Source organism: Nerophis lumbriciformis, linkage group LG02, assembly GCF_033978685.3.
Source record: "Nerophis lumbriciformis linkage group LG02, RoL_Nlum_v2.1, whole genome shotgun sequence".
In the NCBI taxonomy this organism is placed as follows: domain Eukaryota; kingdom Metazoa; phylum Chordata; class Actinopteri; order Syngnathiformes; family Syngnathidae; genus Nerophis; species Nerophis lumbriciformis.
Genome location: NC_084549.2, coordinates 27,036,578 through 27,057,671, shown reverse-complemented (window position 1 = coordinate 27,057,671; position 21,094 = coordinate 27,036,578). Strand labels below are relative to the sequence as shown.

The window sequence follows — 21,094 nt, the reverse complement described above, 5'->3', positions numbered from 1 at the left end:
CCACACGGAACTGTAAATAGACTGGTTGTCATGGCAATCGTAGATGCATATGCTTCAGATGGCACAAGTGAAGTGGATCATCTCATGGCAGTGATGTATTCCACCCGACAAAAACCACAAGGCTTTAGATCCTCTTTGAATTACAGGATTGATAATACTGTGTGTTTTTGAATTATCCCTGACAAAGCGACTTTAAAAAGATGTTGCTTTTTTGTGAGCCACTTTCCAGAAACCAACTGTGCCAAAGAGGTCTGACAGTCTCCAGAAGAGTCTTAAAAAAGTTCAATTGTATGTCACTGAAAAGAAGCACATCGTTTCTCTCTTTTTGTCACGCTGATTAGAAGTAGCCAGTTGCTATCAATATTATTTACACTGAAAGAAATCACAGACACTGCCCCAGTCTATTTTGCTACACCTGCATTGCTTTTGTCTGACTTAGGGGCCGCTAGGGTATTGGATGACACTTTGTTATGACTTTCATTCTATTTCCAGCATGCATTTGGTCAGTTGGCCAGATATGACACACAGCATATGGCTTTGATAAAAAAGGGTCTCATGAGAAGCACATGGCCAAATTGAAATCAAGATATGTATATAATTGTAGGAGTAGTTGTAGAAATAGTTGCCAAGCAATATTGTTTTGATGACTCTTAGTTTGCAGGATTATGCAAAAACATTGGAGAATGGTCCCTGTTTTCAAATGTGGATAACAGTGCGGTAGAGGAAATTGTTTGTCTTTTCCTTGTTTACTCATCCCAGGATGAAAACAGTAGAGTATTACAAGTTCTTTAGGCATCAAATCCAATCCAACTTTATTTGTAGACTACTTTAAGAATAACCAAAGTGGGCCAAAGTGCTGTATAAAATAATGAGTATAGAGACATAATAAAAGTAAATAAAGGCAACAAAAACTCACCAAAACGTGTTGCCTTTGGTGAGATACATCTGAAAAACACCTAAAATAAAATTGGGACATAGGTAAAAAGAATAGCCAGAAGAAACCAAAATAAAAACTGATAAAATGAAATTAATAAAATACAAAGCTAAAACCAAATAAAAATAGTAGAATTTTTTATACACTTTAAATTATTTTCATCAAAATCATCTACATCACAATAGAAGCATTTTTTGCCCAAGAGTCAAAAATATTATGGCCATTCTCGGTAGACTACAAGTATTAAAAAACAAAAACAATATTGTATTATCTACTGTATTTATTTTTTAGATATTATTTTTTATGCACTTGATGTTACTTTATTATTAATGTCTGTCTCGTTATTTAGTTTGAACACAAATAAAAAATGATTTAATAAATACGGCATATCAAAAATAAAGAATTAGCTCATGTGATCAATCACAAAAAAATGATCAAATTAGTCATGTATAGTTGCAGATTGATCACACAATTTATTTAGTTTTACCTCAACCGATAATGGTTATTTGAAAGGCAGTGTGGGTTTGTTATACAGTCAGTGATCAGATCAAAAATTAGTCAGGATAGGTCCGACTGGTGTTTTTCGCTTCAAAATAAACCCAGACAGGACTTTAGATAACACTGTTACCAAGTTTTGAGAAAATAAATTACGCACATTCAAATAAAAAATGTGTGAGTATGAGTCATACTCAAACATTTGCAATTTTGTCATAAAGTATGACATTCTGACAATAAAATATTGTGGTCTTTTTATAAGTAATTTATATTGTGGACGAAAGTATTTTACTGTAAAAAAAAAAAAAAGATTAATCCAAATTCAAAATTGTAATTAATCTGATTAAAAAAAACAATTAGTAAATAAATAACATTTAAATAATTAAATGGGAAAAAAAAGATTTCCATCGACAGCCGCGTTTTAACCAATGCAAATGCAAAAAACTGCCTCTGATTGCTGCGTGATCAGTCAGACAAACAATTATTTGTGGCGCGTCTGTAAATCTAATATTAAGTAGAGGTTTTACTAAATAGTCGGTCTTAGCTGATGCTCCATTACTCAAAACATGCTTTAGTTTTGCAGGCTCCTCGAATATTTTTAGAGCTGAGCAGGAGACATATCCCAAGTGGTTAACAGCTGCATGGGCGTCCATCTCATTGCCTGTCAGATTAGCGGGCACCCCTCTTGATAAGATGAAACTGGATCAGGGCCAAATCCACTCCCCCAGGTGGCCAATGACGAATAAGTCTTGACACCCTCAAGCAGACTGGCTGTTCTAAGCATTTAAACTTGACATGGAAACATGGACTATGAACGTGTAGGGAGACTTTCAACTGAGTGTGGTTCTAATCCAAAACCACGCTTGAGATGGTGGGAGCAATCTTGTTAGTCATCAGGTCAATATTAGGTTTACGCAACGTCACACAACTGTATTTGGATTAGTTGCTTTCACATGTAGAGGAGATGTCTATTGATGTTCTGTGCCCCCCTTACTAAACACACTGCTTTCTCCCTGACTTCACCTAGACATCACCCCCAGCCTGTTCCTCTTCCTGACCTCTCCACTCTTACTTCTGCAACCCCCGAGAAGACACCGCCTGCATCTCCGCGCCTTCCTCTTTCTGCACACTCTATTGCCCAGAGTGAGGATCCCTGCCCACCCTCTGCACCTCCTTGCCGCCTTCTTCTAAGGTATGAATTCTTCCTGAAACTGTCCCTTGCTTCATTCCCATTGCTTTTCTCATTATGATATACACAGCATTTGTTTGTGTTGTGCTATGTGAGCTCTAGACTATAGTCATGCCTCTTCTCTCAAATAGTTACTAGTGCTAGTAGTCCTTTTAGCTTGCTTAATGAAAATTGCAGATACTCTTATCCGCCCAATTCCATTTCAGGACAAATTAAGCCATTGAATGGACATCTGGCACACTAATCTACTTTACAAGTGTTGAGCAGCCCTTTGTTGCATTTTGTGGATTTATTTACTTGGTTGCAATATTTAATAATTTGGACTACGCTATCGTCACTCTCCACAATTTGGTGCTGTTAACCTCTATCATCACTTTTTCTTATTTTTATGTGGCGGGTTATGTTATGTGATTTACTGTGATCTTTTTTTCTTGGTGTGCAATACGGATGTTTGTGTTTTTTTATTTTTATCTTTTATCTATACATATTAGTGTGCAATATGTAGTATTTAATAAAATGTTCTAACTTCCGTTACTGTTTGTAAAAACCTGCACTGCATCAACGTGATTTCCTCATTGTAAGATAAGTAAATAAATAAAAGTATATCCTATCCTATAACTAAACCAGAGGTGTCCAAAGTTTGGCTTGGGGGTTATTGCGGCCCCCAGCTAATTTTTTATTGGTCCGTGACACCATATGCAGACAAAAAAACAAAAAAAAACCCCAAAAACAAATTACAAATGAAACAAGACCAATTTCTCCCAGAAATGGCACCTGAAAACAAAAATGGGCATTGACCTGTGCATCTTCTATGGCAGGGGTGTCAAACGTATGGCCGGCTCATGCTCAGGCCCGCGAACAGGTTTTATCCGGCCCGCGGGATGAGTTTGCTAAGTATAATAATGAGCCAAAATGTTTTGAATGAAAGAAACTGCTGTTCTAAATGTGTCCCCTAGATGTTGCAATAGCAATTCTTTGTATCTTTGTAGATTATGCTACATATGTAAAAAAAATAAACCACATGATGTTAGTGCACCAGTCGAGGAAAATGAGCAAACTACATAAATAACATCCTGTAATTTCATTTTGATATTTTTTATCTTCATAGATTGAACATTAACACCAATGAGTTGACTGATGAACATTATCACATATTTTATTCATAAAGTATAAATAACGACAAATAAAGATAGAATACCATTAATCGTAACATGTAAGTGTAAAAAAACCCAACAACAACATGAATTTTTAGACAAAGAAAACAATCTGAAGTTGTCTTTATTTTTAAGTTACCGTGCCGTGATTTTACCAGTCCGGCCCACTTGGGAGTAGATTTTTCTCCATGTGGACCCTGATCTAAAATTAGTTTGACACCCCTGTTCTTGTGGTGTTTCATGAACATATGTAGACATTTCTTGTAAGCAGTGGTGGGCCGTCAGGGTCAGCAAGGCCTGCTGGTTTAACATAAATCATGATCATAAATTGATAAATGTTAATTTTATTTTTTATTTACTTTCCCTGAATATACAAAAGTTTTCATATTATTCTCTTCGTGTCCTATTAGGCTCCAGTGTTGCTCAGAAATCAGCTAGTTTATTGTCAGGGCTGTATCAATCTGCCAAGGCCTTCTGAATCATCAATGCGGTGGTTTGTGCAGTGTAATGGTGGTGAATTTGTGTCTTTATTACGAAAGCTTTTTTCGACACGGAATTTATGTGAAATAATTTTTGGCGTTTGAACTTTGTGAACTAAAATTTTGCTGATTTTTCAAATTATGCTGATAATTTCATTGAAAAAGAATTCAGTGTATGAAAAATCAGTGTACAACAATTCAGTGTGTAAAAAAAATCATTGTCAAACAATTCAGTGTATAAAAATTCAGTGTAAAATCATTCAGTGTTTAAAAATTCAATGCATAAAGAATTCAGTACATAGTACACACATCAATAGGGACTGGATGTCGGCTGTAACGGCTGACCTCCTAATTTTAACTACACAGTAGACACTCTGGGGGCCTTATACACATGGTTGGGGTTCGGGAGTACGGCGCGCCCCTCATTGCCTCCTTGGCCGGCACGGGCTGCGCGGACTGCTGTCTGGTGCCCTGCCATTCCCGGACGGAGACCTCGCTGAGTGTGCAGGGCTTTTATTCATGTATTATTTTTTATTTTATTTTGTTTTAATTCATTTATTTATTTATTTATTGTGTGGCGTCACGTGGGTTTCGCTTCCTGTTGGGCGGGGTCCGTGCCTGTGTGGTCCGGCCTTGCGCTGTGGGGTATATGTTGGTGACTTGATGCGGTGGCAGCGCTGCCCTCTTGTCTGGTGTGGGTGCTGTGTCTCGGTTGTTTGGGCGGTGGTGTGTTTGTGCGGGTTTGCGAGTTAGTACGTGTCATGATATGCAGTTAAACTGACTGATACACAATGTGACCAGCATTGATTGATTGATTGAAACTTTTATTAGTAGATTGCACAGTACAGTACATATTCCGTACAAAGTTTTTCAACTTGTTTAAGTCGGGGTCCACGTTAATCAATTCATGGTAATGGTGCTGGATATATAGATGTTTGGATGCATTCATGGAGGGAGGAATACATGTTTGAGCATAAGCTCATTGTTCACAAGACAAAGTTTGGTTATTAATAGATTAACCAAACACTATGGTAACCATAGGAAGTGCTGCTTCATGCAGACAAAGGACGAGTTTATGGGCGGGGCAGCGACAAGCCTGAGACATTGATGTAATATCACTGTTCTGCAGAACAGTGATTAACAAACAAGAATGGGTCGAGGGTCAACACTTTGGGAACAAATGCGTGAGCAAATTGTCGAACAGTTTAAGAACAACATTTCTCAACGAGCTATTGCAAGGAATTTAGGGATTCCACCATCTACGGTCCGTAATTACCTTAAAAGGTTCAGAGAATCTGGAGAAATCACTGCACGTAAGCTGCAAAGCCTGTGACTTTCAATCCCTCAGGCGGTTCTGCATCAAAAACCGACATCAGTGTGTAAAGGATATCACCACATGGGCTCAGGAACATTTCAGAAAACCACTGTCAGTAACTATAGTTTGTCGCTACATTTGTAAGTGCAAATCAAAACTACTATGCAAAGCGAAAGCCATTTATCAACAACACCCAGAAACGCCGCCAGGTTCGCTGGGCTCGAGCTCATCTAAGATGGACTGATGCAAAGTGTTCTGAGGTCTGACGAGTCCAGATTTCAAATTGTTTTTGGAAACTGTGGACGTCGTGTCCTCCGGACGAAAGAGGTAAAGAACCAGCCGGACTGTTATAGGCGCAAAGTTCAAAAGCCAGCATCTGTGATGGTCCATCCATCCATTTTCTACCGCTTGTCCCTTTTTGGGGTCGCGGGGGATGCTGGAACCTATCTCAGCTGTGATGGTATGGGGGTGTATTAGTGCCCAAGGCATGGGTAACTTACACATCTGTGAAGGCACCAATAATACTGAAAGGTATATATAGGTTTTGGAGCAACATATGTTGCCATCCAAGCAACGTCTTTTTCATGGACGCCCCTGATTATTTCAGCAAGACAATGCCAAGCCACATTCTGCACGTGTTACAACAGCGTGGCTTCGTAGTAAAAGAGTGCGGGTACTAGACTGGCCTGCCTGTAGTCCAGACCTGTGTCCCATTGAAAATGTGTGGCACATTATGAAGCGTAAAATACGACAACCGAGACCCCGGACTGTTGAACAACTTAAGCTGTACACCAAGCAAGAATGGGAAATAATTCCACCTGAAAAGCTTAAAAAATTGGTCTCCTCAGTTCCCAAACGTTTACTGAGTGTTGTTAAAAGGAAAGGCCATGTAACACAGTGGTAAATAATGCCCCTGTGCCAACTTTTTTGCAATGTGTTGCTGCCATTAAGTTCTAAGTTAATGATTATTTGCAATAAAAAAATAAGTTTCTCAGTTCGAACATTAAATATCTTGTCTTTGCAGTGTATTCAGTTGAAGATAAGTTCAATCAATCAATCAATGTTTATTTATATAGCCCTAAATCACAAAAGTCTCAAAGGGCTGCACAAGCCACAACGACATCCTCGGTACAGAGCCCACATAAGGGACGTCGATGTGAATGACTATGAGAAACCTTGGAGAGGACCGCATATGTGAGTAACCCCCCCCTCTCTAGGGGAGACCGAAAGCAATGGATGTCGAGTGACATAATATTGTGAAAGAACAGTTGAAAAGGATATGAAAATCATTGTATTATGTTTTTATTTACGATTTACACAACGTGCCAACTTCACTGGTTTTGTGTTTTGTAGTATTAATCAACAGTGATATTACATCGATGTCTCAGACTTGTCGCTGTCTCGCCCACTGCCTTGTACTTAGTCTGCATGAAGCAGCGCTTCCTATTGTTACCATAGTGTTTGGTTAATCTATTAATGACCAAACTTTGTCTTGTGAACAAGGAGCTTATGCTCAAACATTTATTCCTCCCTCCATGTATGCATCCATCCATCCATTCATCCATTTTCTACCGCTTCAAACATCTATATATCCAGCACCATCTGCTGGTCACATTGTGTATCGCAGTCAGTTTAACTGCATATCATGACTTAACTCAAAATAGTATTTCACTCGAAAGTGCAGATTTTAACCATTAATTGTTAACTGCTTTTTTCAATTATTTTGCAAGACCCTTTTAACGTGACTTCAAACTTGACACCTCATTGGCTGGTTCTGAGATACGATCGATTGCTTTAGCCAGAAGTGACTCTTGCTTTTTGAAGCAGCAAATTTTTCGACACTGAATTTTTCAGCACTGAATTTTTATATACTGGTTTTTTTACCCTGAATTTTTATACACTTAATTTCTGTAAAAAAATTATGTGTAAAAAAAATAAATTAAAAAAAGCTTTCGTAATAAAGACACTAATTAACCTCCATTGGTGTAGGTTAACGGAGAACATAAAGATGATAGACGGTTGCAATAGCCAATCAGATTACGAGTTGTTGACAGTAGACCTCCCTAGATTGCCACACATTGACCTGTTGAACAAGACATTGTCTGCTGTGATTGGTTACTCACTTGTGACTCACAATTGAATGTCCAATCACAAGCTGTGAGTTGTGAAAGCAGGAAGTGCAAATCAACAGAGCTATGGGATCCACACTTGGCGAGCAGAGAAATCTGATATCTGCTCGAATCTTTCACCCAAGGTGGCCGAAAGGAGAGCTAACGGTTGATTAGGTTGCAGATAGACTTGCAAGGTCATTTTCAAGAAGGTAATTTCAAGAGAAGCTAGATCTTGTGACACAATGTCAGCCGAGCTTGCCAACCTGTCCCAGCCGGTGAGAGGGTTTGTCCGCCACCTTCGAACCAATCAAACAACTGAGTGGTACACCCCTGGTTAGTAGCTTCTGATGAGTGCTGCAAATTGTGAGTTTAAATATTTAATGTGTCTATTTTTCATGTTTTAATGTTTTTGAAATTATTTTTATTTTGACAGTACCACGCAGGGATATGTTTTAATTGCTGATGTGGGTTTATTGATTTTTAAATGTGTTGGAAAATATCCCGTTTTGTACACTATCGAGGTGATTCAATGGACAGTTGTGCGCAAGTGTCTTACTCTATAATGTTTCTCCAGCTGTGGTCATGTGGTGACATAAATTATGGTATTATGAGATGTATTTATTATAGTCGGACTAAGTAGAACATCACTGAAGGCCGAGGTGTGAAATGCACAGCCCGCAATTTCTTGCAAGATATGTCAAGATTTTGAGTGTGCTAAAGCCGTTGTAATAATGATACTAATATTAATAATAATAATAATAAGAAGAAATGATTAAGCTACACTGTGTTGTTTTTTGTTACGTTTCGATGTATGTACGGACCGCCCGGATGTAGAGACGGCAGGCAAGTGCAGAAAGGAAACGCAGGTAACACAAAAACAAAAATGTGCAGCTGGGAAGTGCACAAATGGAAAACAGTCGTATGACGCGTAAAGCAAGCAAAGGTACAACGTTGAGGTACAAAGCACACTGATCCAGTCCTGAAAAGCATCCTGATTGGCAACCTGGCACAGGTGACGGAGCCAGCACTCAAACCGGAGGAGTGGTAGCAAATGGAGGCAAACTATACAAAATACAAGTAATTGTCATGTGGGATCATGATATGCAGCATGTTTATGTTCAAACACATACCAATTATTTTTTTCAATTGTGTTTAAAGCCAGCAAGGCCGTGTTGTTGAACTTTGGAAATGATAGCGCAAAACTGTGACGTCATCAGAGGAGTACAAGTTTCCGTTTGAGCCGTGTACATGTATACGCTGAGCGGAGAGTTTTGGAACTCTTCAGCTTGGTTAGCGTTTGCAAAGTCAGAATTTATAACGACAAAAGTTTGCGTTTTCATGTGAACAAGAGCCCTAAACGCAAAGATAAATATGCCTTTATTAAGTATCCGCGTATACAGGTATATGGACACTTTCATTTCTCCTGTTTTTGCTGTGACCCCATTCCCTATATATATATATATATATATATATATATATATATATACGTGTGTGTATATATACTGTATTTTTTTTAATTTTTTTTTAGATATTCTGCTATTCCTGACAAAATGGTATAGCTTCATGGATATACTTGTGCTTTTTTCTACAATTTCAAAATGCTGTTGAAATAGTTTATTCTCTTGGTTGCTTGATATGTGGGTTATTTGTAAGTCTTCTGTACTGTAAATGTTATTTTGTTATTGTTACTAACCTACAGTAACAAGGCTAGACATAGCATTATTTTAAAGTTAAAGTACCAATGATTGTCACACACACACTAGGTGTGGTGAAATTTGTCCTCTGCATTTGACCCATCCCCTTGTTCACCCCCTGGGAGGTGAGGGGAGCAGTGGGCAGCAGCGGTGCCGCGCCCGGGAATCATTTTTGGTGATTTAACCCCCAATTCCAACCCTTGATGCTGAGTGCCAAGCAGGGAGGTAATGGGTCCCATTTTTATAGTCTTTGGTACGACTCGGCCGGGGTTTGAACTCACAATCTACCGATCTCAGGGCGGACACTCTAACCACTAGGCCACTAAAAGGCTAGACATAGCATTATTTGAAATACAACACAGTTTAATTTAAAATGCATCCAGTCTACAGAGGTTAGATTGTATTTACCGCATTCCTGTTACCATTCTCTTTGTGCAGCTGGTGGTGAGCTTGATTCTACTTGAGGCCTGTCATAAATCTTTCAGGAAAAACGCAGCCATTGCTGTATTTCTCACTGCCTAAGTGCATTCAAATTGGTATCGCTTCTTCCAGTTTGCAGTCCAGGCAAACTTGCAAGGCTCAAGAAGGTATAAGTAATTCACGTATAGAGCATTGTACATGCAGTACATGCTTTGTTGCATGCTTTGAACATGGGTTTGGCAGTGTCAATCAATATATTTGGTGTCCATGTGACTAGACTGCATTTACCTTTCCCCTCTGGCTGTTAAAAATCGACCATTTGGTCCATTTAAGGGCAGAATCACATTATTATTCCCTGGAAACACCCTTTAATGGGTGGTTTACATGCAACCCCCATCTTTTTAAAGAAAAATCTGCCTTTAGATGAACACTGCATGGCTTTACTGCACTGTGGAACTGAAACTCTTCAGTTTTTTTCATGTGTCATTTACATCACATGTATTCATCTCGACTATTATGATTTCACGTGCTACAGGGGGTATTTTTTTGTTGTAGTTAGCCCTCGTTCATAGATTTCCCATGCGTGAACAATAGATTGTTCTCCTCATATTTCAGTTTGCTAGTCTTTCTTCCTCATTCCTTCTCAGACAATCAATAGGAACTTGTCCCTGCTCTTATTTCACCCCATAGGACTCATGCTATACAGAAGATGTCTAAAAAAAAAAAGACAAATTAGGTGTACACAATATCAATACTGGTCCTTCTAATGCCACTTGAGTGCTGTTGTGAGGGTGTTGGGGTATGAATATTTGGGGTTTTGGCACCAGCCGCTAGACTAGATCTGACCAATCTAAGTCTATGAGCAGTAACTACTGAGACCTACTTGGATGAGAGGTGAAACATCTGCTAAGACAAACCGTACAGTCCAGTTGCGATCGATTGAACGCCCTGAGAGCAGAATGACCTGGATGAATGACAACATCCATAGACGTAAGAAGACAAAAACTCTCGACATACAATATAATATGTACCCCACTGTTCATATTTAGCGACGCAACCCAACGATGTGTGAGGGTTTCGCCGATTTCTCGAACCCACTTAACCACGCTAGTTTAATCAATCAATCAATCAATGTTTATTTATATAGCCCTAAATCACAAGTGTCTCAAAGGGCTGCACAAGCCACAACGACATCCTCGGTACAGAGCCCACATAAGGGCAAGGAAAAACTCACCCCAGTGGGACGTCGATGTGAATGACTATGAGAAACCTTGGAGAGGACCGCATATGTGGGTAACCCCCCAACCCCCTCTAGGGGAGATCGAATGCAATGGATGTCAAGTGGGTCTGATATAATATTGTGAGAGTCCAGTCCATAGTGGATCCAACATAATTGTAAGAGTCCAGTCCATAGTGGGACCAGCAGGAAACCATCCCGAGCGGAGACGGGTCAGCAGCGCAGAGATGTTCCCAACCGATGCACAAGCGAGCGGTCCACCCCGGTTCCCGACTCTGGACAGCCAGCACTTCATCCATGGCCACCGGACTTGTGTCTCTCCTCCACAAGGGAGAGGGGGGAGCAGAGGAGAAAGGAAAAGAAACGGCAGATCAACTGGTCCAAAAAAGGGGGGCTATTTAAAGGCTAGAGTATATAAATGAGTTTTAAGATGGGACTAAAATGCTTCTAATGAGGTAGTATCTCTAACTGTTACCGGGAGGGCATTCCATAGTACTGGAGCCCAAATAGAAAGCGCTCTATAGCCCGCAGACTTTTTTTTGGTTTAATGTGAATAAAAAACTGCATAAAGAAAACACTCCTGGCCATGCACTAAAAAATATAAAGCCCCAACATGTTATCGTCAATGTGGGCAAAAGGAACACTTCGCCTAAGCGTGGGTACAATAAAGACCTGAAATCTATTTCTTTTAAACAGTTTTCTGAGAGAAAAAAAGTTTTCTACATCAGTGGTTCTCAAACATATTCCCGTCAAGGAGGACCCACAAAATGTATATTTGGCCACGCACTCCCAACCCATATTTTGTTCCAGGGACTCACCAATATTTGAGTTAAAACTTGTGGAAGAATATGTGTGTGTGTGTGTGTGTATGTGTGTGTGTGCGCGCGCACGCGTCCTTACATGTTGGGGCTAATAGTATTCTATCTTTACCTGTCGTTATTTATACTTTCTGTATAAATTATGTGATAATGTTCATCAGTTAACTCATTGGTGTTAATTTTCAATCTATCAAGATAAAAAAAAGTATATCAAAATCAAATTACAGGATGTTATTTATGTTGTTTAATCATTTTCTTCGACTGGTGCATATCATGTGGTTTATTTTTTATTTTTTTACATATCTAGCATAATCTACAGAGATACAAAGAATTGCTCTTGCAACATCTAGTGGACATATTTAGAACAGCAGTTTCTTTCATTCAAAAATTTCGGCTCATTTTTATACTTCGCAAACTCATCCCCCGGGCCGGATAAAACCTGTTCGCGGGCCAGACGTTTGACACCCCTGCTCTATGACTTTAGCGCCAGACTTCTTCTGTTTGTTTGATATTGTCATTACTGCCACAAGTGGTGGAAAAGTGTATTACAACTAAGTACAGCCACGGCCCATACGGGACTACAGCTGAGAAACAGATTTTTTTTGGCGGCCCTCTAGGGCAGTGTTTTTTAACCTTTTTGAGCCGAGGCACATTTTTTTCATTGAAAAAATCCAAAGGCACACCACCAGCAGAAATCATTAAAATATGAAACTCGATATTGACAATAAAAAGTCGTTTGATATGACTTTAAACTAACTAAGCATGCATCAATATAGCTCTTGTCTCAAAGTAGGTGTACTGTCACATCACACCCTGACTTATTTGGACTTTTTTGCTGTTTTCCTGTGTCGTATTTTAGTTCTTGTCTTGCGCTCTTATTTTGGTGGCTTTTCCTGTTTTGTTGGTATTTTCCTTTAGCAGTTTCATGTCTTCGTTTTAAGCGCTATTTCCCGCACCTGCTTTGTTTTAGCATACAAGAATATTTTAGTTGTTTTTATCCTTCTTTGTGGGGACAGTGTTGATCGTCATGTCATGTTCGGATGTACTTTGTGGACGCCTTCTCTGCGCCACACGCTGTAAGTCTTTGCTGTCGTCCAGCATTCTGTTTTTGTTTATTTTGTCGCCAGTTCAGTTGTAGTTTCGTTCTGCATAGCCTTCCCTAAGCTTAAATGCCTTTTTTAGGGGCACTCACCTTTTGTTTGTTTTTCAGTTTAAGCATTAGATACCTTCATACCTGCACACTGCCTCCCGCTGTCGTCAGCATATTGTGATCACAATTAGCTACCTGCTGCCACCTACCGATATGGAAGAGTATTACATGGTTACTCTGCCGACACTCAACAACAACACATCATTTGCAGACTATAATTACTGCTTTGCAAAAAATATTTTATACAAATAGGTGAAATTAGATAATCTCCCACGGTACACCAGACTGTATCTCACAGCACACTAGTGTGCCGCGGCACAGTGGTTGAAAAACACTGCTCTAGGGGACATTCGCAGCCCAACAATGGTTAAGAAACACTGCACTAAAGTGTTCCTATGTCTTGTACTAAAAAATACGTCATTGAATGATTGCTAATCAGGGCTCTATTTTAGTGGATGTTTAAAACAATATATATCTTAGTACATGCTGGTACTAAGCTACTGACAGAAGGGAGAGGCGTAGACGTCTAAAACTATAACGAGGTCAGAGTTGAATGACACGCCACTACTATTCTTTCAGTCTTTTGTTTACCTCCAACATCACAGTCATTGGTTACACCGAGTGCTGAAAGCTGTCATTGTCTGAAAAAGAGGCATAACGATCCATTTTTCCATGTAACTGCTCGGTAATAAAGGTGGATGCAGATAGGACAAAGGTAGGAATTCTTTAGAATAGTGGAATGGGGACACTGTCTCTGTGATTGGGGTTCTATTGTTTGACTCCCTCGTCTAGAAAATGCTGTAGCGCTGAGGGGGGATGTTTGGATGGGGGAGGAGGCAGGGTGTGCAGCATCACTGCTCAGCCGTATCCAAACAGAGAGGAGGTACCTCATACACCTCATACCAGGCGACAAGAAAGCAGGATTATTGTTGCATTTATTTGGATTATCCATCCTTGTACATTTTGCCTTCATACCTTCATTCTTCAGATGAACAAAACGGAATAAGAGGAACATGTTCATTGTGCAAGCGCAGAGGATGAGGATGCTATATTCAAAAAGTGATGAACATTTAATAACCCGCGGATTTAATGCGAGGACGTGGTTATTCTCTGCAGTGCAGCGTTAGAAGCTTGCGCTCGCCTTCTTTGGTACAGGATAACAGCTGAAGGAAAAGGGTTTTTTGAAAGGGAGCAGGTGGATGTGGACAGTAGCTGAAGTGCATGTTGAGGGGGGGCGAGGTAGCTGAGAATGGGAGCCAACGAATCTTTGGAGCAAGGACAGACCTCATGTCCAACTCAAGAACACATGTAAGTGTCCGTTTAAATGATTTCCTGTTATTGAATATAACCCTTAAATATTACCTTGAAAAAGTAAAACAGGCAAAATCGCAGCTTGAGCTCTGCTGTCATGTGTATGTTTTATTCATCGCTTTGAATCAGCCTTCCATGCAGAAATAATCTGAATGGTGATGCTTTTTTTTTTTTTTTTTTTGCACACAGCGTAGTGGAGAATTTCATATTGTCGTTTACCTTCTATTTCTTGCAAATGCATAATGGAGAGCTGTTTATTTTATAGTGAAGTACCCCGCTGTAGCCGTCCGAGCATGTGGTCTTTGTTGTCGTAATGTTGTTGTGGTGTAAATGAAGGCATGTGAGCACATGCGCAGGCACGTGCAAGCACTGTACTGGATCACTGTGCCGTTTCATTTATGTTATAGACTGGAAGCCAGATCGAGTCAATGAGTTCAGCCTGGTGGAGGGATGTTTGGCTGGGTTAAGGGCGACATCATTGTCATGCTGGGAGCAGGAGCCAGTGTTAAAATGGAGCACTGTGTACAGCAAAATGACTGGATGAGAGAGTTAGAGACAGGCCAAGAGTGCTCCACTTTGTTTTATTTATAGCTCAGACATACAGCTGCACCGGGGAGCGAGGACCTGTGTGTGTGTGTGGAGAAAGAGAGATGAGTGAGATTGGAGATGATGTTATTAATGTAGAAATAATGTTTTTTGTACAAGGATTTGGTGAAGACTTTTATTCAGACCTTGTTGCTTGATTGAGTGCATTTTTCTATTACCGGTAGTGTGCGTAACATCACACTTTGTTTTACTGTGCTCATTAGCTAATTGTTCGCCTTCAGAAAGCCACCAGTTAGTAAGACTGATGATTTGATGTGCTATCATTATCAAAAGGCATATAACACAATTGTTTTCAGTGCGCCATCTGTCTGCTCTCAATAATTTCAGATTGATCGAGATAGGTCATGTGATGATCTCATGCTTACATTTTGAAAGCCAGGCGTTCCTTAGTATTAGCATAGTGCGGAACACATGACATCTGTAAAGAACATTAATCGTAGCTTGTAAAAACAAAAGAGGCTGTTTTCCCAGAAAGTGCATGTCCCATGACATCACGCTTACCCATACAGCTCACTGAACAGGGTAATAACAATATAAGCGCTCCCTCTGCTGGTCGTTATAGGTCAAACACATAATAATAATGACAAATACTGAAGACATAACCAGTAACTGTCTGTAAATCTTGAGTATCATGCATTGCAATGTGAACTTTGTATATGTATGTATGTATATATGTGTGTGTTTATGTATGTATGTATGTATGTGTGTGTGTATGTATATATGTATGTATGTATGTATCTGTGTGTGTGTGTGTGTGTGTGTATGTATGTATGTATGATATGTATGTATATATGTATGTCCATGCATTTCTCACCTCGGCCTTCAGTGATGTCCTACTTAGTCCGACTTCACTTCTCAAAATACTGTAATTTATGTCACCACATGGACACGGCTGGAGATACTATACAGAAACACACTTGCACACTACTTCGCATTGAATTCCCTCAACAGTGTACAAAACGATCTATTTTTCGACGCATTCAATAAACCAGCTACAGCAATTAAAACATATTTACGTGGTACTGTCAAAATTAAAATAATTGTATAAAACAAATGAAACATGAAAAAGTTAAGAAATAAAATATTTGAACTCACAATTTGTAGCATCCATTCGACGCCGTATAAGCCAGTGGTACCGCTCGTAGTAGTCTGTCGGTTTGTGTGAAAGTTGCGGGCAAACCCTCCGCGATAGCTTCCGGTGTCGGCCGACCTCGTCTCACAAGATGTAGTTTCTCTTAAGTATCTTTTTTAAAAATGGCCTTATAAAGAGAGCAACAAGTTGATTAGGTGGCAGATATATATTTGCGAGTACAGGTGAGTTTTCTGTGGCTTTCTATGGCTCGTATGGCTCCGGTGCCACTTCCTGTTTTCGCAACTTGTGAGTCCAAGTGTGTATCCAATCAGAGCGTAAGGCCAGCTAGAAGGCCTTACTGACAACAACTCGTGATCTGATTGGCTATCACAATGAATATGTATGTGTCCGTACACTTACAGTGCACATACGCCCGCATTGTTGATTCTTAAGGCCCCGGGCAGATTTGGTACAGCATGGAAACATAAGCTAGCTGCATTTTGATTGGATACAAACTCTTACGTAAAAACAACAGCACTGGAAAGAGCATAATATGACATGAAGAGAATATGAATACTTTTAGATATTTAGGGAAAATAAATAAATAAATTACTTTTTTCTTTAATTATGATCGTAATTTCTGGTTATGTTAGGCCAGCAGAGAAGGCCTTGCTGACCCTGACGGCCCACCACTGATATATATATATATATATATATATATATATATATGTATGTATGTATGTATGTATGTATGTATGTATGTATGTATGTATGTGTGTATGTATATATGTATATATATGTATATATATATATATATATATATGTATATATATATATGTCTTAATAAGGTTATCCAAAAAATAGTGCTCGATACCGTAGTAGAGCGCAATATATGTATGTGTGGGAAAAAAAATCACAAGACTATTTCATCTCTACAGGCCTGTTTCATGAGGGGGGGTACCCTCAATCATCAGGAGATTTTAATGGGAGCATTCGCATACCATGGTTTATATAGGGCACAGAGTGGGTGGGTACAGGCTGGCGTAGGGGCGTGGTGAAGTGTTCCGTCTTTTCTATGAGCCTAAGCTTGTAGTCATTCTCCGCTCCAAATTGACATTTGTTGAGCACTGTACGACGATCAGAAATGGAAAAATTCAACATCGACTACTCCACGAAGAACATTCCCATACCCGCGCAGAATGACTACAAGCTAAGGCTCATAGAAAAGACGGAACACTTCACCACGCCCCTACGCCAGCCCGTACCCACCCACTCTGTGCCCTATATAAACCATGGTATGCGAATGCTCCCATTAAAATCTCCTGATGATTGAGGGTACCCCCCCTCATGAAACAGGTCTGTAGAGATGAAATAGTCTTGTGATTTTTTTTCCCACACATACATATATTGCGCTCTACTACGGTATCGAGCACTATTTTTTGGATAACCTTATTAAGACATATACTCCGCTCCAAATTGACATTTGTTGAGCACTGTACGACGATCAGAAATGGAAAAATTCAACATCGACTACTCCACGAAGAACATTCCCATACCCGCGCAGAATGACTACAAGCTAAGGCTCATAGAAAAGACGGAACACTTCACCACGCCCCTACGCCAGCCTGTACCCACCCACTCTGTGCCCTATATAAACCATGGTATGCGAATGCTCCCATTAAAATCTCCTGATGATTGAGGGTACCCCCCCTCATGAAACAGGCCTGTAGAGATGAAATAGTCTTGTGATTTTTTTCCATACACATATATATATATATATATATATATATATATATATATGTATATATATATATATATATATATATATATGTATATATGTATGTATGTATATATATATATATATATATATGTATATATGTATGTATTTATATATATATGTATGTATGTATGTATATATATATACATATATATATATATATATATATATATATATATATATATATATATATATATATATATATATATATATATATACCGTGGTAGAAGAGTTTGCGTGTCCCAATGATCCTAGGAGCTATGTTGTCCGGGGGTTTCTATGCCCCCTGGTAGGGTCTCCCAAGGCAAACTGGTCCTAGGTGAGGGATCAGACAAAGAGCAGCTCGAAGACCTCGATGAAGAACACAAACCAAGGACCCAGATTTCCCTCGCCCGGACGCGGGTCACCGGGGCCCCCCTCTGGAGCCAGGCCCGGAGGTGGGGCACGATGGCGAGCGCCTGGTGGCCGGGCCTGTCCCCATGGGGCCCGGCCGGGCACAGCCCGAAGAGGCAACGTGGGTCCCCCCTCCAATGGGCTCACCACCCATAGCAGGGGCCATAGAGGTCGGGTGCAGTGTGAGCTGGGCGGCAGCCGAGGGCAGGGCACTTGGCGGTCCGATCCTCGGCTACATAAGCTGGCTCTTGGGACGTGGAACGTCACTTCGCTGGGGGGGAAGGAGCCTGAGCTAGTGCGTGAGGTGGAGAAGTTCCGGCTAGATATAGTCGGACTCACTTCGACGCACAGCAAGGGCTCTGGAACCACTTCTCTTGAGAGGGGCTGGACTCTCTTCCACTCTGGCGTTGCCGGCAGTGAGAGGCGACGGGCTGCGGTGGCAATTCTTGTTGCCCCTCGGCTCAAAGCCTGCACGTTGGAGTTCAACCCGGTGGACGAGAGGGTAGCTTCCCTCCGCCTTCGGGTGGGGGGACGGGTCCTGACTGTTGTTTGCGTTTACGCGCCAAACAGCAGCTCAGAGTACCCACCCTTTTTGGATTCACTCGAGGGAGTACTGGAGAGTGCTCCCCCGGGTGATTCCCTCGTTCTACTGGGGGACTTCAACGCTCATGTTGGCAGCGACAGTGAAACCTGGAGAGGTGTGATTGGGAAGAATGGCCGCCCGGATCTGAACCCGAGTGGTGTTCTGTTATTGGACTTTTGTGCTCGTCACAGATTGTCGATAACAAACACCATGTTCAAACATAAGGGTGTCCATATGTGCACTTGGCACCAGGACACCCTAGGCCGCAGTTCCATGATCGACTTTGTAGTTGTGTCATCGGATTTGCGGCCTCATGTTTTGGACACTCGGGTGAAGAGAGGGGCGGAGCTTTCTACCGATCACCACCTGGTGGTGAGTTGGCTGCGATGGTGGGGGAGGATGCCGGACAGACCTGGCAGGCCCAAACGCATTGTGAGGGTTTGCTGGGAACGCCTGGCAGAGTCTCCTGTCAGAGAGAGTTTCAATTCCCACCTCCGGAAGAACTTTGAACATGTCACGAGGGAGGTGCTGGACATTGAGTCCGAGTGGACAATGTTCCGTACCTCTATTGTCGAGGCGGCTGATTGGAGCTGTGGCCGCAAGGTGGTTGGTGCCTGTCGTGGCGGTAATCCTAGAACCCGTTGGTGGACGCCGGCGGTGAGGGATGCCGTCAGGCTGAAGAAGGAGTCCTATCGGGTTCTTTTGGCTCATGGGACTCCTGAGGCAGCAGACAGGTACCGACAGGCCAAGCGGTGTGCGGCTTCAGCGGTCGCGGAGGCAAAAACTCGGACATGGGAGGAGTTCGGGGAGGCCATGGAAAAAGACTTCCGGACGGCTTCGAAGCAATTCTGGACCACCATCCGCCGCCTCAGGAAGGGGAAGCAGTGCAGTGTCAACATCGTGTATGGTGGGGATGGTGCTCTGCTGACCTCGACTGCGGATGTTGTGGATCGGTGGAGGGAATACTTCGAAGACCTCCTCAATCCTACCAGCACGTCTTCCTATAAGGAAGCAGGGCCTGGGGAATCTGTGGTGGGCTCTCCTATTTCTGGGGCTGAGGTTGCCGAGGTAGTTAAAAAGCTCCTCGGTGGCAAGGCCCCGGGGGTGGATGAGATCCGCCCGGAGTTCCTTAAGGCTCTGGATGTTGTGGGGCTGTCTTGGTTGACAAGACTCTGCAACATCGCGTGGACATCGGGGGCGGTACCTCTGGATTGGCAGACCGGGGTGGTGGTTCCTCTCTTTAAGAAGGGGAACCGGAGGGTGTGTTCCAACTATCGTGGGATCACACTCCTCAGCCTTCCCGGTAAGGTCTATTCAGGTATACTGGAGAGGAGGCTACGCCGGATAGTCGAACCTCGGATTCAGGAGGAACAGTGTGGTTTTCGTCCTGGTCGTGGAACTGTGGACCAGCTCTATACTCTCGGCAGGGTCCTTGAGGGTGCATGGGAGTTTGCCCAACCAGTCTACATGTGCTTTGTGGACTTGGAGAAGGCATTCGGGGAGTGCTCAGAGAGTATGGGGTAACGGACTGTCTTATTGTGGCAGTTCGCTCCCTGTTTAATCAGTGTCAGAGCTTGGTCCGCATTGCCGGCAGTAAGTCGGACACGTTTCCAGTGAGGGAAGTCCTGTGGGGAGTGCTCAGAGAGTATGGGGTAACGGACTGTCTTATTGTGGCAGTTCGCTCCCTGTATAATCAGTGTCAGAGCTTGGTCCGCATTGCCGGCAGTAAGTCGGACACGTTTCCAGTGAGGGTTGGACTCCGCCAAGGCTGCCCTTTGTCACCGATTCTGTTCATAACCTTTATGGACAGAATTTCTAGGCGCAGTCAGGGCGTTGAGGGGATCTGGTTTGGTGGCTGCAGGATTAGGTCACTGCTATTTGCAGATGATGTGGTCCTGATGGCTTCCTCCGGCCAAGATCTTCAGCTCTCACTGGATCGGTTCGCAGCCGAGTGTGAAGCGACTGGGATGGGAATCAGCACCTCCAAGTCCGAGTCCATGGTTCTCTCCCGGAAAAGGGTGGAGTGCCATCTCCGGGTTGGGGAGGAGATCTTGCCCCAAGTGGAGGAGTTCAAGTACCTCGGAGTCTTGTTCACGAGTGGGGGAAGAGTGGATCGTGAGATCGACAGGCGGATCGGTGCGGCGTCTTCAGTAATGCGGACGCTGTATCGATCCGTTGTGGTGAAGAAGGAGCTGAGCCGGAAGGCAAAGCTCTCGATTTACCGGTCGATCTACGTTCCCATCCTCACCTATGGTCATGAGCTTTGGGTCATGACCGAAAGGACAAGATCACGGGTACAAGCGGCCGAAATGAGTTTCCTCCGCCGAGTGGCGGGGCTCTCCCTTAGAGATAGGGT

The 21,094-nt window shown here is 42.0% G+C and overlaps 1 protein-coding gene across 10 annotated transcripts in view; it reads left to right on the top strand.

Moving 5' to 3' along the window:
* tacc2 (transforming, acidic coiled-coil containing protein 2) overlaps window positions 1-21,094 on the top strand; it is a 93,833-nt gene that overhangs the window by 39,096 nt on the left and 33,643 nt on the right. For 9 of the 10 annotated variants that reach the window (XM_061959855.1, XM_061959876.2, XM_061959860.1 and 6 more), the window contains one exon: window positions 2,457-2,621. The exons of the other annotated variant lie outside the window; for it this stretch is intronic. In XM_061959855.1, coding sequence (XP_061815839.1) covers window positions 2,457-2,621 — 165 coding nt within the window. The remainder of the gene's footprint in view (window positions 1-2,456; window positions 2,622-21,094) is intronic. 10 annotated transcript variants of the gene reach the window in all.